The sequence below is a fragment of the Planococcus citri genome, chromosome 1 (assembly GCF_950023065.1).
Source record: "Planococcus citri chromosome 1, ihPlaCitr1.1, whole genome shotgun sequence".
Lineage (NCBI taxonomy): Eukaryota > Metazoa > Arthropoda > Insecta > Hemiptera > Pseudococcidae > Planococcus > Planococcus citri.
In genome coordinates, this window is record NC_088677.1 from 16,645,344 (window position 1) to 16,669,198 (window position 23,855).

Below are 23,855 nucleotides of genomic sequence, written 5' to 3' on the forward strand. Positions count from 1 at the left end.
GTGGTACCAAGACTAGTGGTACCAATTCACATTTGCACTTATGATGACACATGACAATAATGTGTCGATTGATTTGGACTTTGTACATACGTACGAAAGGGTTATCGAGCTCGCGACCATGATAAAGGTGCGGCGAGCAATGCTACGGTTAGACTGGAGGCGATTTTCGTACAACTGGTGCTAATTCAACGAAATCGTAAGCTAATGGCGAATGATTGACGAATCGAATACCTGGATTGCCTGGACTGGGATGTAGTGTATGTGTGGATCTATAAGTGATACGATCCAAAGACATCGAGGTCGGTGCGGCGCAAGTAATGATATCATCTCGACTGTGAGCAGCTTACAATGCAGATGCAGAACCGGTGCCAAGGGTGTGGAAGTCGTATTGAGAAATCTTGCGCACGCTGCCAAAAGGTACTCCTCTGCGTTTTGGAATTGGATCAGATTGATCGACAGATACGCGATAGTGGTTGAAATTTCTCTCGTACATAGCATAGGCCCTTAAATGGTTGGGCTGGGTGTCTTGGCTGGCCTGAGTGTGCGAATGGAAAATTTTATTTGGTTGCGATTTAATCGAGATGTTGGCTTATTTTTTTGAGGTTTTTGAAAGTTGAAGGAAGGGACGATGAGAAGAGCCCTTGGATGATCGGGATACTTGTGGATAGTGAATTCTTGGTAGGAAGAGAAATACTGAAGTTCTGAATGTGGAAATTGGTTCAGAAAAAGCAATAAACCGGAGATTCAAAGTCTGGTTCGCTGTTTTACGATTCGGTCTCGAATTTTTTTCAGGATATCTAGATCTACAGTTTTGATGGCTGTGGCATGGCATGAAAATGACTAATTTAGCAAACGTAATTCTCATAATGATGATTTTGGAGGAAAAATAACGATATTATAACGGATGTGAATTTAGTAATTAGACAGATTCTGTCCATCTTCGGTAATGGGATTAACAATCAACTAATCGTTATTTATTTTGTTTTTCTGTTGCAGGTGAGTAATGAATTTTCAACGTGGAATATCACGAATGAGAAAAGCTAGTAGAATTTAGTGAGTGATTATTCAATTTTTTTTATTAAGGGTAAGGTACCCTAATATGGACCACCGGCCAATTTCGCTGGTTTTGAGCACCACCTGGCGGAAACAAAGGTAATCTGATGTATTTTTCACCGAAAAACACAACGAGACAAAAATCAAAGCCCCAAAGCCAAAATTCTCAAAGCTGGACAAAAAAAAACGAAATTGATAAGGTCAACATTTTTTCCATGTATAACGAAAATCGCGGTTCTTGAAAAATTCTACGGAAAAAAATGTTAGGATGTGATTTATTTTTTTAATTTTGAAAAGTGCCACAGTTTTTTTAATTGATCGAGATTTTCATGTAATTGTTCAATGTAAGTTTAGTTGAGATTTTTCAAAAATCAAAATTACAGGGTAGCCAAATATAGACTATCTGTAGATTTGCTACGGGTTAGACAATTTCACGTCAAGGTAGTCCATATTGGGGATCCAAAATTGACTTCTCAATTTTTGACTCTTATCAGAAAAGACATACTTGGAATTTGCTCTCATTGTCTTGATTAAACATATTTTAACGTTGTTTCAGTAACCAAACAAATGTTTTAACGACATTGCAGCGTTTTTTTTTTTTAATTTTGAAGTGGTCCATATTAGGAACCCAAAATTGACTTTTCGATTTTTGACACTTTTCAGAGAACAATTTTTTTGACATACTCGAAATTTCTCGAAAATTTTCAGGCTTTGGAAAATGATTTTGGGTACGAGAATTATCAAAAATGGTCAAAATTCGAGCAGAAATTGAAATATCTGCAGGAAAAGTGTTTTCTAAATATTTTTTATAAATATTAAACTAAAAATTGAGGCAAGTTTTTGAGTTGGTTATAAAAATTTTTGGGGTTTTCTAAAAATATAACCCAATTTTATAAATTGAATGGAGCTTTTTCGAAAATTCAAGTCATTTTTTGGAAAAAAATGAAAAATTGAAAGTTTGCGAACGGTAAACGAAAAAAGGTGAAATTTGGTTTGTAGCTCAATTTTTGACCCCCCCCCCCCTCCCCTGCCGAATTTTATTTTCACCTCGTTTAATCTCGAAATTTTTTAGAGGCTTCAGAAACGATTTGAAACCATTACCAACCAACTCAGGAAATCGGTGAGCGAGTTCAAATCAAATTTCATTTTTTTGTCATTGATTATTTCATAAAAAATGGACCATTTTTTAATTTTTAAAAACTGACCAAAAATCTTGGAATACATTTCAATGCCTGAAATTTTTACTAGTGACATGTTTTGGGGGTCTTGTTTCGATTCCCCTTTGCTCAATTCTATATGTAGGCATCATTTTGAGGATCATCAACCCTTCTTAGGTGGATGTTCTCTACCTTCTGAACTTCCTAGATTTCATTGTGCTTGAAAGAAGCAGCAGTTGATTGACAGGCTGGCGTTGATGGAATCAAATTTTCAACCTATGGTACATTTCAGGTTGTTCTTAGCTCTTGAACTAAAATGCTTTTGAAGTTGGTGATCCTTTTTCCTATAAAAAAGTCGTTATTTATTCAACACCCTGTACCTGTATTGAATGACTAAAATGCAGGTACGCGTTCATTAACGCTTGTAGGCTCAACTCGGAAGTACCCAGACCTAAGTATGTAGATTGCTATCGATCGAATTCGGTTTATCGACACTACACTACACTCCCTTCATCGTCCTACGATTTGTAGATGTCTTTTTTGTTTTGATACGGTGGCGACATCGACAGCGACCAGAGTGATTTATCGAAGGCGTTAATGGTTACGGATTTTTTTCCGTTTCCATCTGTATGTATTACTCTACTGTCCAGCCTTGTATTATGCTTATATTGTATTGTTGTTATTAATGGAAGAAGGACGCGAAGAGAGATACTACGAATAGCAGGTAAATAGTATATGGTGGCGGTGGCGGCGTCAGCCACGATGACGAGATTCGATACCTGGTAGAGTATCCAGTGTCTTGGGAGTGTTGCGAGTGTGCGTATGCGAAGCAGGCAGGAATTTCGTATTATGCAACATTCGTTTTTTCTTTCTTTTCGTTCCACATTGTATAGTATACTGCGTCGTGGTAAAAACCGACGAGCTGGCGAACGAGTTGAAATGGAGAATTGAGAAGGTTAAAGAAGAGGAAGAAGGTGAACAAATGAGTGAGTGAGAGTGACAGGCTTGAAGGGTGGTTTATGTGTAAAGTTCTGTTGAGGAATCGTTTCAAGAAAGTCGAGCTTTCAATTTTGGGCTCGTGGTTTTCCAGAAAAATCAATTTTTCGATGAAAGTTTTAGGATCTGTGGAAAAAATTGAAGAGAAGCTGCATTGTAGAGAATACAATTTCGAAACAATTTAGTTGAGAATCTGTTCTGGTGCATCTTACATGCACCAGTATACTTAAGTGAGTTGACCTACCAATGCATACGTTATGGAGCAATATGTGTGATACACTGTGTCGTCGCTGTCGTAACCCTTTATAGTAGGTAAAAAGCGAAGAAAAAATAGAGAAAAGGGAAAAAAATTCATAACACGAACCAGTCTTCTAGGTTTGTCTTCGCGAACGAGATACGCAATAGGAGGATGAGAGCGAATGTTAAACCCTAGACAAGGAAGATGGAAGGCATTCGTTTAGATTTGGAAATACACTCTCGGTAACTGCAGCAGAAGATGATCATTTTAGTCGTATTTTTTGCCCGCTGCTGCCTCTTCTTCTTCTTGTTGGTGTTTTTGAACCGATCATTAAAATTAGTCTCGATTTCGTGACCAGTTGAATGTGGCGTGATGAGGATCTAAATAAGCGCGTTTATGTGTGCATGTGTAGGTTAGGTACGATACGTGTGGTGTAATGGGCCGATAATGGTGGTAAATGGCGAACGGAGTTGAGAGAGATTATATTATTAAGTGGAATAGCACGCGGATGATTTGAAGAGAAGGACGAGCCGGTTGTTACAGAATATTGAGGTGGTTTGGCGATTCGCATGATTGCGTCGGGTTTAAATCTGCTGCGACTCTCGAGTCGAGTTCACGGGGGGAGAAAAGAGTTGCACGAAATGTATTTTCACTTTTATTTGGATGCGATTTGAGAAGTAGAAGAGAAGATTAGTGGTGTTGATGTGGTTCACATTTTGACTGACAATTTGATCAAGTCGACTTGAGTGGTGGAGTGGGTCTCTGAATCATCTTGAGGGTTCGTTGAGAAAAGCCAGTTGTGGTAATTTGGGTAAGAGAGGATGGTACTCGTACGTTGAGGAGTAAGATGGATTATGGTATAGATTTCAGAATAATTCAGGAACAGTATGCTTGAAATTTGTTCGGATTTGTTTTTGAGTGAGAAATTAGCGATTCTTTAGAGTTCCACCGTTATTCTGTAGTCAGTTGAAATGAAAGTTCTTAATGAATTCAAATCGAGAGCATGTGAGAATGCTCTTTTTAGTTTGAAAATCAGCTAAGCTGATTAAAATTTCAGCGGTCCAAATTGATTTTTCCGGATTTTTATAAATTCAAAATTAACCATTTGTGGCAATTTTTGCTGTTAAAAAAAAGTATGTTCTGGCTGATTTATTCAGTACAAATGTTGAAAATTAGCCCTGAGAGTAATATCAACCCCCCCCCCCCCAAAGGAGCCGAATTCAACATTTTCAGTCATTCTGGAGCATCTAGCGCGATCTTAAATTTCTCCCGTACCATTAAAAATATGTTGGTCGAAAAAACATATCCGCAGAGTCCTCCTGGAAATTCGCTCTAATGTGAACAAACTCTTAAACTAGTCATGAATAAGTCGTAATTCGATTTTTAGCTCCTCAAATTAATTTTCACGCTTTCTGGAGAAATCAAAAATCGCGCTGGAAGCTCCAGAATGGCGCGAAATAGTGTAATTTGGTGTTTTTTGATGGGAGAGGGGGGGGGGATAACTGGTCGAAAATGAACCATAGCTTGATTTTTTTTAGGCATTCAAATTTATTTTCAGTTCTCTAAAGAAATAGAAAATAATTCCGGAGGCTCCAGAATTGTTCAAAATAATGAAATTCGAATTCAGAGGGTTGGTTTTGGGGAAGATGCAGCCGATCATACAAATTTTGAAAATTTTCTCATCGAACAAGAAATTTGTGGATTTAAAAATTTTTTTCAGCTGCCCAAATTAATTCCAACGTATTTTGGAGAAATATAAAATCTCGCTGGAGGTTCCAGAATGGTTTGAAATTGTGAACTTTGGATTTGGTGGGGGGGAGGGTGGTTTCGAGATATTATGCAGCCATCGTGCAAGTTATTAAAATTCCCACACGAATAAAACATTTTTGATTTTTCGAATTCCTCCCCCCCCCCTCCCCTAATTGATCCAAAAAGTGCACTCGAAGTATGCTCTTGGAAATCGACTCAAAAAAATATGAATTAACTCGTTAAATAGGCCGAGAAAGAGCCACAACCCGATTTTCAGCTGCCTGGCTCGATTTTCGCACCTTCTGGAGAAATTGGAAATTGCGCTGGAGACTCCAGAATTGTTTAAAATATTGTTACAAAATGCCCATTTTCTGGAAAATTTCATAGTTTTGCTTCATTAGGATGATTTTTTCCAAACGTTCATTGAAAATTTAGATTTAGATATTTGAAAAATTCCAAAATCGAAGTCTTTGAAGTTTTTTCATGTTTGAAATTTGTTTTATTTTTTTTTAAAGCGTAATGTATAAATATTGGTTCTTGTTTTTCTTCTTCATGCACCTAATAAAACATAATAACTCAAAGTTTTTGCAAGTTGAAATTTTTTTTAAATTAAAAAAGTTATTAATTAAAATTTAGCTGTTTTTTATTATCCAACCAAAGAAGTATTTAGTTTGAAAAGAAAAGTGAGAAAAAATCCCCCCCCCCCCGAAACTTATTTAATGAAAGTATGAGGAGATTATAGAAAATTGGAAAAATTGTTTGGAAAAGTCGGGGAAAATTACTTGCCAAAAAAATGAACACCCAGTGTAATTTATTTTCAAGCAATTTTCATCGTTTTTACTGCATATTGGAAAAAAATTGGTCAGTTTTGAATTTTCAAAAATTCGCTTAAAATCGACGAATCAATTCGGGCGACAGAAATCTTTGTTTTAGGGTTTCAAGCCATGCTCTTTTTCAACATCTTGGTCCTGTTTAAATTGGAGGTGGGCACGTCGAAAGTTTCCCTTGCTACTCTCTAAATTTGAAACAGTCATTTTCATTACTGTTTTATTCAGTTAATCTGATTTTTTTTTCAAATTACTGCATAACAGTGATTTTTACTGGTTTCAACAGTCAAATCCAATCATTTAACTGTTGAAAGCAGTATTTGACTAGAGCCCTATTCAACTGTTTTTTTCAGTAAAATAACAATTACTGATAAAAACAGTAGTTTTTTTGAAATTACTGTTTTTATCAGTGGTTTTGAATTCAAACTACTGTATTAGGCAGTAACATTGACAAATTTACTGTTTATAGCAGTAAGTTTTACTGTTTATAGCAGTAGGTTTTACTGTTTATGGCAGTAAACATCTTATGACTTACTGTTTGAGCCAGTACCTACTTTGCGCCATTTTCTTTTAAGATTTTTGAGCAATAGTGGTTTCTCTGAATAAATGTGTTTGGTGAAGGTGTTAATTTGAGTAAACGTTGTATTTTGTAAAAAATGAATCAACTGAATCCAGATTTCAAGCATTACCTAAGCGGAAATGGCATCAATGAAGCAGTAATCGATGTTTTGATCGGTAAGTGAGATGTTCAAAGTTTCTAAATCCCCCCTAGAGTAAATCAAAGAAGCTGAAGTATTTAGCACGATGTGTTATACAAAATTCTCGTAAAATTAATGCACCTAGCTGTAACTAATGCGAAAAGGTACGCAGCTACAAGAATATTTTCGTACATTTACATAAGTAGCTAAAGTTGAGATATGGGTCAAAAATTTCATTCAACTTTCACCAAACGTTCAAAAAAATACCAAATAGGCTAATAAAATTAATGTTTAGAGCAACTGATTACCAAATTCAAGTTCAATTCAATTGATATTAGCCTATTTGGTATTTTTTTGATCATTTGGCGAAAGTTGAATGAAATTTTTGACCCTTATCTCAACGAACCATTTTTACAGGCTTTGGATGAAGTATCTGCTTTGTGTTTCAATCATCTGAAGAGCATTATGCTAAATACTTCAGCTTCTATGTACAAATTCTCTTATAATTTATGCACCTACCTGTAACCAAAGCAAAAACTGCTAAAACTTCGTTGATGGAAGGATCAGTAAAGCCCCAATAACACCAAATTGTAAATTAGATCGTTGTTATTAGTCGATAAACAATCACCACCTTAGCGAACTACTAATTCACGCACGTTACTAATTAAACAAATAATTTATGTAGTACTTCACTGCGGTAAAATTACGATTTACTGGAGTTATTGAACTCATTACGCCGAAAATAACACACTTCGAAATCGATATGATCAAACATAAAGTTACTGAATAGGTGAATAAGTGTTCGGAGCAACTTTCAATTGATAAAGTAAAATGGAAATCGATATGATCAAAAATAAAGTTACCTACTGAATAGATCCACGCACGTTATTAATCAAACAAATCATTTATGCGGTACTTCACTGCAATAGAATTACACGAAAATAATTACGATTTACCGGAGATATTGAACTCATTACACCGAAAATAACACACTTCGAAATTGATACGATCACAGATAAAGTTACTGAATAGGTGAATAGTGATTTCTAAATTTCATTTCGCGATTACCTATGTTGTTTTCTCAATAGGCTAAAAACTGCTAAAACATCGTTGATGGAAGGATCAGTAAAGCACTAATGTCTAATAACACCAAATTGTAAAATTAGATCGTTGTTATTACTCGATCAACAATCACCACCATAGCAAACTACTGATCCAAATAACACACTTCGAAATCGGAAAAAAAAGCACTAAAAACAAAACCGAATCAACCGAATAAAAGTAATAAAACTGTTCGCTCACACAACACACGAGGCAGACTCAGACTGGACAGAAATGGAAGTGATCAAATTGCAACGAACTTGTAGGCCAGTTCTAGGAAAAACTATAGGTCTACGTCTAGAGATAAGATAACACGAATCCGAATAATAAAAGACGAGCAGACGACGATATTAAGTATTGTATTTGAATTTCGATTTACCGACTACCTTACACATTTATGCAATGCTTCGCAAAATTTGGATGAAGCGATTGTGTATTGGTCAGAGGAACGAGTGAGGTTAGTGTTCAGGAGAAATAAGTAGAATGTCCGTAGTGTTTAAGTTGTTTTAAAAATAGAAAAAAACCTCGCTTTGCTCAGGCTAAATCAATTCCTGTTTTTTCTTCTCTAAACAAAGTTGGAGGGTTGAAAAATTGACTTCTCACATCAAAAATAATGTTGTTTCTCTTTCGAAAAATTACGTATCAACTTATGAAAGTTATGCTCTCGTTTCGCTCAGACTTTTATTCCCATTTCTAAAAATATTATAATTTCCTGGAAAACATTGTTGAACTGTTTAAATATTAAACCTACGAACATCAACATTTTGCATCAGTTATTTTACTTCTCAAATCATCATCTTTTTCAAAGTTTCTGTTTTTGCTTCGCTCCGGTAGATTTGAATTCTACTGCAATTTTTCAAAAATTGTCATGATTAAAAAATTCACTTCTGAAATTCTGGAAACATACAACCAAGTCCAATACCTACAGGATTAGTACTAGTGGGAATCAGTGCAAAGTACTCGTAACAAAAAAAATGTGCAAAATATCATTCAAAAATACCAAGAAGCACAAAACTTTTGAGTTGAAAGTTGTCAATTTTTTTTTTACATTTTTTTATACTGGGTGTGAAAATCGATTTTTTTGTACCTCACGAATTCGTAAATTTTCTGAAGCTTGCACTCTCGCTGCGTAGGGACAAAATAAAAAATGTTTCGTTTTTATATCGAATTTGATTTTTAAAAGCCAAAAGGTTAGAAAAAAAAACACGAAAAAATAGTGAATTTTTGATTTTTAATTGCAGTAACCAACCTTGCAATAAAACAATTCAAATTTTTTATCAAGTACATATAAAAGCATCGTTTTTGAACATTTAAATTTATTCAACATTCTAAAACTTGGTAGGTACTAGGTATATACGCCAGTTGATGGATTCGTGCCGACTTTAGTATGTTTAAAATGACATATCAAATAACTTTACTTAATTCATTTTAGCATAATGTTAATTCGCCTTCTTATTGTGAAAGGCGAAGATGTTAAATTAATTCTTTATAATTTAATAATCAAAAAATATAATTAGTTATACTTGATCGACTTTCGGTACATGTTTCCTGTAGCACATTTAAATGCGTATTTATAGCGTTACCAACGAATGGTTCTTCACATGACATGCCGAAAACACATTTACTTACAGATTTTCAGGTTATGTACAGAAATGACAAACTTTATTGGTTGAAAAAATTTGTTCTAAAAATGAGAAATCGCTGGTAGGTGGGCTTTCGATTTTGAGATTTTTTTTATGTAAAACTTATGTATTTTGGACAGCCAGTAATGTAGGTACCTAGGAAGAAAACAAGTCGTAGGAAAATACAAAACAAAAGATCGATTCTGAATTTTTCTTAAATACGTAAATTTTTTTGTTTTTTTAATTCAAATATTTACAGCCAGTAATGTAGGTTGAAAAAGAGTGGTCGGAAAAAAACAAAACTAAAGATTGATTTTGAATCTTGTCATTTTTTTTTTAAATTAATGTAATTAGAAAAAAAGTCGTAAGAAAAATAATAATAAAAGATCGATTCCGAATCTTTTTTAGATGTCAATTTTTTTTTCAATTCAAGTACATATTTACAGCCAGTAATGCGAGTAGAAAAAAAGTCGTAGGAAAAAACCAAATAAAAGATCGATTCTGTATCTTTCTTAGATGCGATTTTTTTTTTTTTTTAATTCAAGTATTTATTTAAGAATATGGGGGTACAAATTTACTGTATCATATTTGAAACCCAAAGTTGGGTAAGGTAGAGTGGGGTAATTGCAAAGCACTATTTGATTAGTGACACTTTGAGAGGGCGTTGTGAGAATGCACAGATGAAGCTGAAATTTGTACCACTTATACTTCAGGGAGTTCTCTATTAATGGTGAAATTTTGATACAGTTTGGTCCACAAATCGTGGAGGAAATTGCAATTTTAAAATTTGAAAATCGACTTTTGCATTTGCCCTGTGTTCGGGTAAATGCAAAAGTGGGTGATATTTTTTTAATTTTTTTGCATTTTCAACGCACTCACTGTATTCTACGTGTCATTTGCTAACTTTTGATGTATTCGTGGCCTTGATTCGGTAAAAAATTCGATAATTTTTCCACTTCCCAAAAAAAATTTTAGAGGAGTGAAAAAATGTTGAAAAATTATTTTTTTTAAAACTCGTGGAGGAAATTGCAATTTTAAAATTTGAAAATCGACTTTTGCATTTACCCTGTGTTGGGGTAAATGCAAAAGTGGGTGATATTTTTTCTATTTTTCTATTTTTTTTGCATTTTGAACGCACTCACTGTATTCTACGTGTCATTTGCTAACTTTTGATGTATTCGTGGTCTTGATTCGGTAAGAAATTCGATAATTTTTCCACTTCCCAAAAAATTTTTTAGAGGAGTGAAAAAATGTTAAAAAATTATTTTTTCAAAAACTCGCTAAAATGAACAAAAGATCAACTATTGATCATTTCTGATGTTTTTTATGTAAAAAACTCGTCATAGAAATACATTTTTCGTCAAATATATTCGTAAAACATTGAAAAGGAGCAATAATTTTAAAATTCAGTAAAACTGTTAATCACTTCTCTAACATGTAACTCATCATGTGACCGTGGAAGTTTATTTTTTTGGTAATTTCGAACCATTTTCAAGTTATTTAGGGCAAAAAAATATTTGTGGTAAGTGCAAAAATGAAAAAAAATTGTGTTTGCAATCACCCCGAGTCAATTTTTTCTGGGGTAGTTGCAAAAACGCAACTTACAGCCAAAATTTAAAAAAAAATCACATTGTGATATCTTACCTTAAACTTCAAACCTTCATGACCCTAAATCTTGAAAATTCCAGATAAATCGACAGTTTTTTCTATTTCACATGCACGTTTTATTGTTTTTAAAAAACACCTTTCACTTTACTTATGAGGGGTTGCAACATGCTTCGATAAAAGTGTTTGCTACGGAGCGACAAGTTGAACCCCGCGAGTGGTGACCTGGTGAATATGTCGGTAAAGGTTGTTGCTTCGACACCTCATAGTTGGCACAACCAGAAAATTGATTTTTTTGCATGAGGTCACAATTTTGCAATTACCCCACTCCACCTTATCTGATATTGATTCTTATCGAACATACAAAATTCTGGTACTGCATTTCTAACAAGGGAACCTCTTGAGGTGTCCGCCTCCGATTTGAACGGGACCCCGATTTTTGGAAAGAGCATGTTCTAAAACCCGAAAATCCAAATTTTCAGCTGCTCAAGTTCATTTTTCGATTTATTTTGGCGAATTTTTGAAAATCCAAAATTGACTATTTTGATGATTTATGTTTTTTTTTTTTAAAGTACGTACTTGATCAGTAAAAATGTTTAAAATTGAGTCCTAACACTGATATTTACCCCCCAAATCCAAATTTCGCCATTTCCAGCCATTCTGGAGCCTCCAGCGCTATTTTTCAATTTCTCCAGAATTTTGATTTTGCTCCAGAAGGCGTGAATATAAAGTTGGGCAGCTAAAAATCGAGTTGTGTGTTATATTCGATCTGTTTATCAAGTTTATCCACATTTGAGTCGATTTTGGGAGGTACACCTCAAGAGTGGTTTTTGACCAGCTTTTTTCATTATAAGAAATCCAAAAAAATCAAAATTTCACCGTTTGGGAGGGAATTTTCGAAATTTGCGCGAATCGCTGTATTTTGAACACAACAAACCCCCTGAGGCCGAGTTCCGTCATTTCCAGCCATTCTGGAGCCTCCAGTGCGGTTTTTAAATTTCTCCAGAAGTTTCAATTTGCTCCAGAAGGCGTGAATATGAAGTTGGGCAGCTAAAAATCGAGTTGTGTGTTATACTCGACCTGTTTAACGAACTTATCCACATTTGAGCCGATTTTGGAGCGGACACATCAAAAGTGGTTTTTTGACCAGCTTTTTTTCAATATAAAAATATCCAAAACTCAAAAGTTTCTCGTTTGTGAGAAAATTTTTGAAATTTTCGCGAATCGCTGTATTTCGTCATTAATTAACCACACGAGGGCAAATTTCGCCATTTCCAGCCTTTCTTGGGCCTCCCTTTAATTTTTGGATATTTTTATTTTGAAAAAAAGCTGGTCAAAAAACCACTCTTGAAGTGTCCGCTCCAGAATCGGCTCAAATGTGGATAAATTCGTTAAACAGGTCGAATTTAACACACAACTCGATTTTTAGCTGCCCAACTTCATATTCACGCCTTCTGGAACAAATTGAAAATTTTGGAGAAATTTAAAAACCGCGCTGGAGGCTTCAGAATGGCTGGAAATGACGGTACTCGGTCTCAGGGGGTTTGTTGTGTTCGAAATACAGCGATTCGCGCAAATTTCGAAAATTCTCTCCCAAACGGTGAAATTTTGATTTTTTTGGATTTCTTATATTGAAAAAAGCTGGTCAAAAACCACTCTTGAGGTGTACCTCCCAAAATCGACTCAAATGTGGATAAACTTGATAAACAGATCGAATATAACACACAACTCGATTTTTAGCTGCCCAACTTTATATTCACGCCTTCTGGAGCAAAATCAAAATTCTGGAGAAATTGAAAAATAGCGCTGGAGGCTCCAGAATGGCTGGAAATGGCGAAATTTGGATTTGGGGGGTAAATATCAGTGTTAGGACTCAATTTTAAACATTTTTACTGATCAAGTACGTACTTTAAAAAAAAAAACATAAATCACCAAAATAGTCAATTTTGGATTTTCAAAAATTCGCCAAAATAAATCGAAAAATGAACTTGGGCAGCTGAAAATTTGGATTTTCGGGTTTTAGAACGTGCTCTTTCCAAAAATCGCGGTCCCGTTCAAACCGCAGGCGGACACCTCAAGAGATTGCCTTGTAAAATTAAAAAGCCAAAATTGAAAAAAAAAACTTTTAAATTTAAAATTAATGAAAAATGAGAAATAATTTCATTTTTCGTCATTTTCTTATGATTTAGAGTTTTTTTTAAGCTCTTATATTTGCGTCTAGAAGTTTCAATGACGATTATATGTATAATATGCGATTCGAGCTCAATTTTGCTAAATTTTTCATAAATTTTATTAACTTTTGGTAGTGCTTATTTACTCTATAAACTGAAGCATTTTTATGTCAAATTTTAACACATTTTAGTACATTTTCTAGTAGACATGCTTTTTTTATTGCAAATTTTACCAAAATTCTATTTTTTTTTTTTTTTTTTTTTCAAGTGTTCTGCTGTCCTAAAGTTGGTAAAAACTGAAACTCGTACCTACTCTTCGTGCTGTTCCTGTCACTGTACATAGACAAACTGAAAAATGCTGCCATTGCGTTGCTTCTCTTGTCAGCAGTATTGCAATGGAATAAAGGAGTGGACATCACATTTAAAATACTACCACGGATATTATCTCACTAAAAATATCGAAAACGGATTCCCTTGCACCTACGATCGATGCAACAAGAGTTTTGCTCTCTTTAAAACGCTTCGTCAGCACATTGAGTCAACTCATGCGAATACGACACCATTTACCAGTGTGCCTACATGTTCGACTGATGCTGATACAAGTGATACTGATCAGTATGAAAATTCCAATTCAACATCGCATGAACGAAATTACGTAACTTCCGAAGATTTTTTACCATTCAATTTGCAAGACAACTCAGAAGATTTGAATTCCTCATTACGTCTGTACCTAGTGAAAATGGTGGTCAACTTACAGTGCAAATCTTCAATGACGACGTCTTCAGTATGTTTTGTCATTAATCATCTTCAAAAAATCTTGACCGATGTATCTGTCTTTTGGAAGCATCATTTAACAACTTTTCTGGAAAATAATGGGATTGAAAAAGATTCCCCAGATGTTTCAGAACTACTGAAAAAATTCGATTTGAACGATGCGTTTACAAATTTGGATACTTTGGATGGCCAGATTGATGCTTTTCGTGAAAACTGCTCTTATGTCAACCCACAGGAAATCCCTCTGGGCACACGTATCGATCAGCGTTTAGATAGATCTTCAAACGAATTTTTACCCAAAACAATCAACGAAACTTTTCAATACGTGCCTGTTGTTGATGTTTTGAAGTTGGTTTTGCAGAGCCAAGAAATTAAAGATGCCATTTTGACAGAAAAAAAATCTGAAGATGGTACTTTTCGATCTTTTAGAGACGGTAAAAGTTTTGATTCAAATCCATTTTTCCAGAAATTTCCCAATGCGATTCGTTTGCAATTATATTACGATGAACTGGAAATTGTGAACCCTTTGGCCTCTAAAAAAGGAGTGCATAAAATCGGAGCTTTCTACTATACCATTCAAAATCTCCCTTCGTATATCAATTCTCAGCTGAATAACATCCACGTTTTAGCTTTATGCTATTATGAAGACGTGCGTAAATATGGATTCAAGCAGATCCTCCGGCCATTTCTACAGGAGCTGAAGAGTTTGGAGAGTGATGAAGGAATTGTAATTCAACTAAATACTGATGAAAATTATGTTCTTAGAGCAAGTCTTGCATCTTTTTGTGGTGATGGCTTGGCAGTGCACGACTTATTCGGATTACTTAGCCCATCCGCAAATATGTTTTGTAGACTGTGTTTAATAAGTCGAACCGATTTACTTAATGGGCAGCTAGAACCTCAAGAACCTAGAACCAAAGCAATCTATGATGAACATTTGGCTCTGATTCAAAGTAACAACACTCAAGATGTGAGATCCCAGACAGGTGTAAAAGCAGAAAGTCCACTGAACGAATTAAAATATTTTCATGTTGCTGATAATATGATTTTCGATCCCATGCACGATATTCTTTGTGGAATTGGTCCTATGGTGCTGAAACTAGTAATTCGTCACTACGTGTATGAATCCCATTTCTTTCAATTGGATGATTTAAATGAGCGAATTTCATCATTCCATTACGGTATTTTAGAAATGAAAAACAAGCCATCTGCCAATTTGATCGAATCAAACATCCGAAGCACTAAAGAGCATGCACTGAGTCAGAGGGCAATGCAAACATGGTGCTTGTTGCGGACTTTTCCATTTCTAATCGCTGACAAAATACCAAACCCAGATGATGAACATATGCATCTAATCGTTCTTCTATTACGAATTATGGAATTGGTATTTTCACCAATGATCACCAAGAATCTTCTGGCTTATTTGGACGCGCTAATTATTGACTTCATTTCGTTGTATCGCAATTTATTTCCAAACGTTCCCTGCATAAATAAATGTCATCATCTAACTCACTATCCGATGTGCATAGAATGGTCAGGTCCTCTGTCCAACATGTGGTGTATGCGTTTTGAAGCAAAACATGGTCAAGTAAAGAAACGTGCTCAAGTTGTCTGCAATTTTAAAAACGCTCCAAAAACTCTTATTCGAATTGGTCAATGCACACAATCCGCCAAATGGGGAAGCAAAAATGTGCCTTTACATTACATCAAATTCGAGCAGTTGTGCACTAGACCAGTGAATTCTACACTTAGCTGTCATAAATTACAAGATTTGGGATTTTCATCAGACGGCAACGTTACGATTACAAATCAAATTAAAATAGATGGCTGGTTATTTCGAATAGGTTTATTTGTAGTCGTAAATCTATCAAACGAGGAAGAATTGCCAGAATTTGCAAAAATCGAAGAGATCGTGATTCGTGACCAATCAGAAATTTATGTTTATGCTCATGTTTGGAGAACTATGCATTTGGATACGTTTTTCAATGCATACGCCATCGTTAATGACCATCAATCAAATGCTGTTTTTCTACCAATTCGAAACCTCAGATATAAAGCCTTAGATACATGGAGTGCTCCCAATCACGACGAACAATTCATCAGTTTACGTCATATTTTATTATGACATACGATAGGTGCATAAAATGACAAACAAAATTTCACCCCATTTAACCACATATGTATTATTAGATACATTTTTCTTTTAACTTTTTTTTTTCAGATCAAGAAATCGGATGGCAAAATTTCCCAGAGCTCTCTCAAGATGATTTACTTGGTATCGGTATCAAAATGGGCTCAGCAAAAGCTCTACTAAAACTCATCACTGAATTCAACAATAGTCCTCAAGTAAGTATTTATAATTTTCGTATTATTTACTAAAATTATTTCGTGTATTTTACAAAAAACTATCAACAAATTGAGTGATACTAATGCAGTTTAAAACACACAGTTTTTAAAAATCTAAAATTATTACTTTAGAATGGAATCGTAAACATTATTAATTACGTTTTGAATAAGGTGCACCGGGGCAAGTCAGAATGATTTTTCGCAATTTCAACTTTGACCAGCTGTTACTCCCCTTCTAATGAACCAATATGGATCAAATTTATTATGTAGGTTCCCATAAGGGTTCTTAACCTATGGTAAAAATTTGAGCGCAATTGACACAGTAGCTTTCGCTCAGTGGAATAAAATATAAACTGTCCTGACTTACCCCAATTGGGGGAAGTCAGAACAGGCTAAACTTTGCAGAGGCGTAGATCACAAACCGAGCGTCCTAGAAAAATTGCATAAAAACAAAATTGTAGAGAATTTAATTCTCTTTGAGATTACTCTCATCAGATTTTCACTAGGACGCACGGTTCGTCCGCTATATGCGAAAAACTAAGAAATAGAAAATCTGTATTTTAGACCAAATTCAAAATAAGTTCAAAACAACAACAAAATACAATTGAACCAAAGACATCTAAAATGAAACTGAATCGCGAAAATTTTTATACCGTGATGAAGTAGGGGTAGTACCCTCAAGTCACCTTTAGTGGTACTTCGCCAGATATAAACCTCTAGGCGCTAGAGCAAGTTTTCTAACTTACCCCGAATTCCAACTTCCCCCGGTGCACCTTACATATTTAAAACATTTTGATTTTATGATTTTAAAATAATTTTACTTGAAATCCAGAAATGAATTTTGATACAGAAATGTTTTTAGATACATACAAACTTGATTGCTGGTCGCAATTTTTTTTTTATTTTTTTCAATTTTTATTTTTGCTGAAGAGGAATTATTTAACTACATGTGGGTATAGCGAAGAAGATGAGTTTTTTATCCTACACAGTTTTTAAAAATCTAAAATTATCAATTTATTACTTCTGATCTGAATGGAATCCTAAACATTGTTAAGTAGGTACTTAGGTATGTTTGGAATATTTAAAAATTTATAATATGAAAAAATTTACCTGAAGTCCAGATATGAACTTTGATACAGAAACTTTTTTAGATACTAACAGTGACGTCGCAAAGGGAAGGCGAGGGGGGCGAGTCGCTCCCCAGTCAAAAATTCAGTCGTCCAAGTCGTCCTAGTCGTCCTATTTGTCTCAGTCATCCAAGTCGACTCTGTGTCGTCGGAATTCATCGGCAAAGCCGTTTATTTGCCGAATAAATCACTGATCTATTTTCAAAATTGTTATTTTTTCAAGAGCTTTTGCCCTCGCTTCGCTCGGGCTAATTTGTTGTTTTCTATTTCACGAATTATTCAAATTGTGCTTGGAAAGTATTTTTGTTCAAAGTTTTAAAAATGTCAGTGGTGGAAAAATTGACTTTTCACATCAAAATTATTGCTATTTTGCTTCTTAAAACTATAAATTTTGAAAAGCTTTTGCCCTCGCTTCGCTCAGCCAATTTGATTCGTTTCTTTTCACTTGGAATCTCAAGAAACCATTGATAAAATTGAGAAAAAATTGTGGTCAGAAAAACCGAATTGCTACATTAAAATCGATGTTTTTCTACTTTTCAAATCACAAATTTTCCAAAACTTTTGCCCTCGCTTCGCTCGGTTCATTCAAACTACTGCTTTTGAAAATTTTAAGAAATATGAAAACTAAACAGAAAATTTTAATATTGCAGAAATACTCATAATACTCAAAGCGTATGAAAAATGCAAGTTTTTCATTTTTTAAGAACAGAACCAAGCTTTTAGGTCAATTTGGTTCTCTTCTACAGAGTTGCAATATCGAAAAAATTATGATAAATTTGAAAATTGTTGATATCCGAAAAACCGAATTCTTTTATTAAAACTTTTGTTGTTTTCTACTGTTCAAAAAATCACAAATTTTCCGAAGCTTTTGCCCTCGCTTTGCTCGGGCCAATCATGATCCTACTTTTACAAATGTTAAGAATATTGAAAATTAAACAGAAAAATTCCAAAAATACTCATAATACTCGAAGTGTATGAAAAATACAATTTTTTCACTTTTTCGGAACAGAACCATTGGATTTTTTAATTTTTTTGATATCACAGTGCTCAGCACATTAAAATTTTGATTATTGGGACAAAATTACAATTTTTCGTCGGCAAAAGGACGATGCACCCATCCTCTCAAATAGCATAGCTTGTCTTTTCTTCGCCTTCCCCCCTCCGGTGACAGATTTTTTCTGGGCAGCGCAAATTTGAGATTTTCAAAAACGCTGAACACCTTGAACTTACAACTATAGGTATATAAGTTTTTTTTTTTGGAAATACTTTGATCTGTTTTGGTGTAGTTTGATTTTATACTTATTTTCTCCTAGAGGCATTGATTGAAGTAGATAGGTACCTAATAGGTATGTTTAAAAATGTTCTGCCTATTAATGATATTCTGGATCTTTTCAGGAGAGTATCTACGTTATTGGCGATGATGGCATCCTAAAACCTGTAGATGCGTTAAGCAATACTGCTCGAAGTCAAACATCCGATTCTCTGGTATCAACAGCTAATCATAGTGAAGATACTACTTCACTTGAGGGTGAAAAAACTGCTGACAAAACGAATTACGAGGAAACGAGTTACGAGGAACCTTCTTCGTCGCAACCTGGAGATGACTTTATACCAAACCTAAATCAGGAAAATACTATTGACTATTCCCTGTTTACTGTGAGTTTTTCTGCCTGTTAAATTGCATTTTAGAAAATACCTAATTACATTAAATGCAAATTTTATTTTATGTACATTTTCCAGTCTTCTAGTTCGTTAAGAGATTTTTTACAACAGCACCCACAAGGTGAGGCGATCTTGGGAGCAATTGACGACAATAAGATGGATGAAAAAATACGGAGAAATTTGGTTCGCATACTTGTTGCTGAATTGATCAACGTAGCTGGCTCGTAAGAAATTTTCAATTACTTAGTGAAATACATTATTTTAAAAAATTCAAAAAAATCAAACAATGCAACTTAATTTTATCATTACCTTTACAGATATCCAACATCGTTAGCAAAATGGGCTCTCGCTAGAGCAATTGTAACAGAATTCGCGATTCTTAAGAATCCAATTGGTGCTGTTGGTTGTGTAAGTATACCTACTTTATTAGACGTAACATAATTTTAGGTGTAGGTATTATACCATTTGCTTTCCTGTTGATCAACTGATGTAAATTTTTCATTACAGGAACACTTTTATGACCCCAAATCTGGGAAGGGCTTCCTACATTATAGATTAGAAAATACAAGGAAATATTTACCGTCAGAAAAAAAGAAAAACGTTTGTGCAAAAAAAAAGAAGCAGAATTTGGAAAGCATATTACAGGAGAATAATCAAGATCTTTCAGCAATTGAACTGAAAGTATGTATTTTTAAAAATAAATACTTAACTATGTAAAGAGCTGAGCTGATCAACAGGGGCGGATGGGTTATAGGGGGAACTTTGAAAAATCCCAGTAAAAATTTGATTTCAACACCAATTTTTACACTGACTTTCACTCGAATTCGGCGCTGTAGCAGTGCTGAAAGTAGCTCCGATAAAAGAAAAACATTATTTTTACTTTTTGAAACACAAATTTTCGAAAGCTTTTGCTCTCACTTTGCTCAGGCTTGTTCTATTTTTTTTTATTTTTTTTTCAAAATTAAGATGGAAATTTTATGAAAAAGTCAAAAAATAAACTCTTCGTCCTGGCATTAAAAAAAAAAAAATCGTTTTTATACCTCACGAAATACGAATTTGCGAGAATTTGCAAGCGCTTTTGCCTTCGCTCGAGCTTGATCTTTTTTCTTTTTCAAAATTAACTTCCTAAAAAAACATCATTCTAATTCTAACATTTAAAAAACCAAAAAAATGAACTCCTTACATTAGAAAAATGCGTTTTCAGGCATCTCGAAAAGAAAATTTCCAATAAGTTCTCGTCCACCCCTCCTGATGAAAGATCTCAAAGTTCATATTGTATAGGTGGATATTATGTAAATTTGAGTGCATTTCACTACATTTTCTCTACATAAACGCGGGGAGACATTTTTTCAGTTTTTGCATTTTGAGATCAAAATATTCTCATTCATTCAGCATCAACTTTTCTTTAAATAAATAATATTGTTGTTGTTGTTAATCAGTTCTGATTTGTTGCACATAGGTTCAGTTAATGCTCAACACCAACCCTGCTAATCAAAACAAAAAAATGATCGAAGAATGGTTGCTAGATACTTTCATATATCGCCGGGAGTACATCAACACACCAATTCAGCCAGTTGATGCAAATGATAAAACACCTCCTACTACACCCACCATTACGCAAATTTTGACGAAATTTCCCAGGATGCTGGACTTTAATTGTGAATTCGTAAGCTTATAAAATGATCGTGTAATTTGTGTAAGCTTAGGGTGCTTTTTAGCCTGATTTTTCAACATCGTCTTTTTCATTACTTCTTTCTAGGTGCATCAAGAATTTGAAAGTTTAAAGATAACTCACAGGAAAGATGGAATTTTATCTGTCTTTCCAGTCACGTATGTCAAAAAGATCCTAAAATATGCCGCGAAACACCACTCTAATAAATTTGCAGCTGCCGAGAGTTTTACTGATGGTAAATTAGAACCAATTGTTTGCACATGTTACATAATTACCTATACAGTCAATTTCATTTTTTTTTTATTAGGTAGGTAGTAGGTACCTATGTCGGTAACTGCATTGTATAAATTCTTTGTTTTTGCATAGATAATCTGAAAGCTCTGATTTTGCTCATTGAAATTCTACCCAAAGCTAACTTTAGTGTGAAGAGAAAAAAAAGTACTGCAACATCGTCAAAATTACCAAATGAAAAATTTATGAGAATTCTACCTGTGAGTGTTACCTATATAGATTCTGTTACTTTTGTGTGCATAATGACGTGTTAGTCAACTTATGTCATCTGATTTGTTCCAGAATGGCAGTAGTGTCGATGAATTTCTCAAAACTCTTCCTATAGATGTAGTGCAGCCATCACTGCTCGCTATAACATCCCACGATGCACCTCAGAAAATTACGAGCTTCTTTATAATCGCGGACAGAAGAGCATTTCAGCTACCGAGCCAAAGCACGGCACTATATGCGGTGAGCATGCTGTGGAAGGTACATTACGTCTTCAACGTGGAATACGCAGCAGAACTGCGGTATTTCTTCAACTTCATAGACGCGATTGTGCAAGAAAAGAAAGACTGTAGAATATTTGCGTCTGTTAACTCCCTGAATACGTTATTAATGTTGCCCAGTTAATGTAAGTGTGTACCTATAATTTTACCTATAATTTTTAATCGATGCTTTGATATTGTCCTCTAGTTCATTATATGTAGGTATGCATAGGTATAATTTTATTTTACTTAAGTATTCTAAGCAAAAACCTATTTAATTTAAAACGTTTGTACTCAAGTAGGTATGTTCTGTGTGATTCTTAGTGGGAAGTTTCTGGAAATTTTTGGGGAAAATTTCTCTAAATTTTCAAAACAATAAAGGCCATAGGTGAATAAGTAGGGTGAATTTGCCCGCGAGAGCATCGGGGTTGATATTTGCATGGAAGGTGGGTCAGGAAAGCTCCAGATCCTTAGAGCCCCCCCCCCGGTTTTGAAAAGTCCACCATTTTCTGAACTTACAATAAAAAATATTTTTTCAGCCCCATGTGAAACGATTTTTAGGATTTTTGAAAAAATTTGTAGAAGGTGAGGTGTTGTGAACATTTATAAGAGATATCCCCACAAAAATTTTCACTCCCCTCCCCTCCCCTCCCATATTGTCCCCTCAAAATGGAGTTTTTTAAAGCTTTGCTGTCTGTTTTAGCGATGCCCATGATTTGGCACCAAAATGGGAATAGGATTTTTAAATGTGTTTTCGACCGCTAAAAGGCATATATTTTTTTCAAAAAATAATTTGAAGTGGGTCGTAGTCAAAAATTGAAAATAATTACAAAGGGGGTAAAAATGGATTCTGGTATAAATTATTGTTTTTGGTAAACGAAGAGTCGTTTCCACGAAAATAGCTCAACTTTTAACCTAGTAAAAATTGATAAGGAGACAGAGGCATCGGAGGGGCGTGGATGAGGGTAGCATAAAATTGGACTTTGTAGTCGTGTTCGGGGGTTCCATTCATATGGAAACGACACCAATATTATGAAAATAGCTCAACTTTTGATATACCTAGTAAAAATTGAGGTGGGGGAGAGGCACTGGAGGGGTGTGGATGAGGGTAGCATAAAATTAGACGTCATATTCGTGTTCGGGGCGTTCGATTCATATGGAAACGACTCTTTGTTTACCAAAAACAATAATTTATACCAGAATCCATTTTTACCACCTCTGTAAGTTTTTTCAATTTTTGACCACGGCCCACCTCAAATTTTTTTTTGAAAAAAATACATGTTTTTTAGCGATCGAAAATACATCGGTAGGCGGGGGTCTAGGGATCTGAAACTTTCCTGAGAAAGGGTGCTCAATGGTACCCACGTTCCATGCAAGTATCAACCCTAATGCTCTCGCGGGCAGATTCGCCCTACTTATCCACCATAATGGCCTTTCCTCGGGAATTTATGAAAAAAATTTCTGTAAATATAGTGAAAGAATCGAAAAAAAAGTTCAATTTCTGCGAAATATGTTCAAAGTAAAAGAAAATTTCGAAAATCTCAAACTTTGTAAATAATTGAAAATTGAATATGTATCCCGGAATTTTAATTTCGGCGAAATATGTAAATTTTAAAGTTTGTAAATAATTGAAAATTTAATATACTTGGGTATGCCGGAACTGTTTGTAATTTCTGCGAAATAAGTTTAAAAATTTCTGTGAAATATGTTTTAAATAAAAGAAAATTTTGAAAATTTCAAATTTTGTAAATAATTGATAATTTATTATACCGGAATTGTTTGTAATTTATTGTATATTTTTTTCTATAAAATAGATAATTTCGATTACGCACAATTGTTAAATATTTCATACTGCGAAGTTGAGTGATGAATCAATATTACGTCACCAATTTAATTCAGTTTGAAATTTTTGATTTAAACAGTAAAATTTTCTGTTTAAATCAGTAATTTGAATTAATTTTTATTTCAACTATATATTATAATGCAATTTCTATTTTAATTTACAATTAATGTTGATCGTAAATTAAAATTGAAACTGCATTATATGTAATATACAGTTGAAATCAAAATTAATTCAAATTACTGATTTAAACAGAAAATTTTACTGCTTAAATCAGTAATTTCAACATTTTACTGACTAATTCAGTAAAAATATTACTCAAATAAATTCACTGCTTAAAACAGTGCAATAAAAAAATTCACTGTTTCGAAGCAGTAAAAAATTTACTGCTTTGAAACAGTCATTTATCATAATTACTGTTTTGAATCAGTGAAATACTTACTGGAATAAGCAGTAAAA

The 23,855-nt window shown here is 34.2% G+C and overlaps 2 protein-coding genes across 8 annotated transcripts in view; both read left to right on the forward strand.

Annotated features, from left to right (window-relative positions):
* spoon (spoonbill) overlaps positions 1-23,855 on the forward strand; it is a 171,854-nt gene that overhangs the window by 101,498 nt on the left and 46,501 nt on the right. The gene's annotated exons all lie outside the window — the stretch shown is intronic.
* On the forward strand, positions 1,068-23,383 carry LOC135849148 (uncharacterized). Of its 3 annotated transcripts, none has more exons than XM_065369428.1 (10): positions 5,931-6,755; positions 16,213-16,337; positions 18,860-19,120; positions 19,205-19,350; positions 19,444-19,534; positions 19,634-19,807; positions 20,586-20,792; positions 20,886-21,033; positions 21,165-21,289; positions 21,372-23,383. In XM_065369428.1, exons 1-10 carry the CDS (start codon positions 6,677-6,679, stop codon positions 21,699-21,701), a joined length of 1,686 nt encoding a protein of 561 aa, XP_065225500.1. In that variant the 5' UTR covers positions 5,931-6,676; the 3' UTR covers positions 21,702-23,383. The 3 variants fall into 3 exon arrangements, with proteins under 3 accessions (XP_065225491.1, XP_065225500.1, XP_065225508.1); XM_065369436.1 differs by lacking the exon at positions 5,931-6,755 and adding an exon at positions 15,988-16,126; XM_065369419.1 differs by lacking the exons at positions 18,860-19,120; positions 19,205-19,350; positions 19,444-19,534; ... (3 more) ...; positions 21,165-21,289; positions 21,372-23,383 and adding an exon at positions 13,486-16,126 and having other exon boundaries at positions 1,068-6,755; positions 16,213-16,338.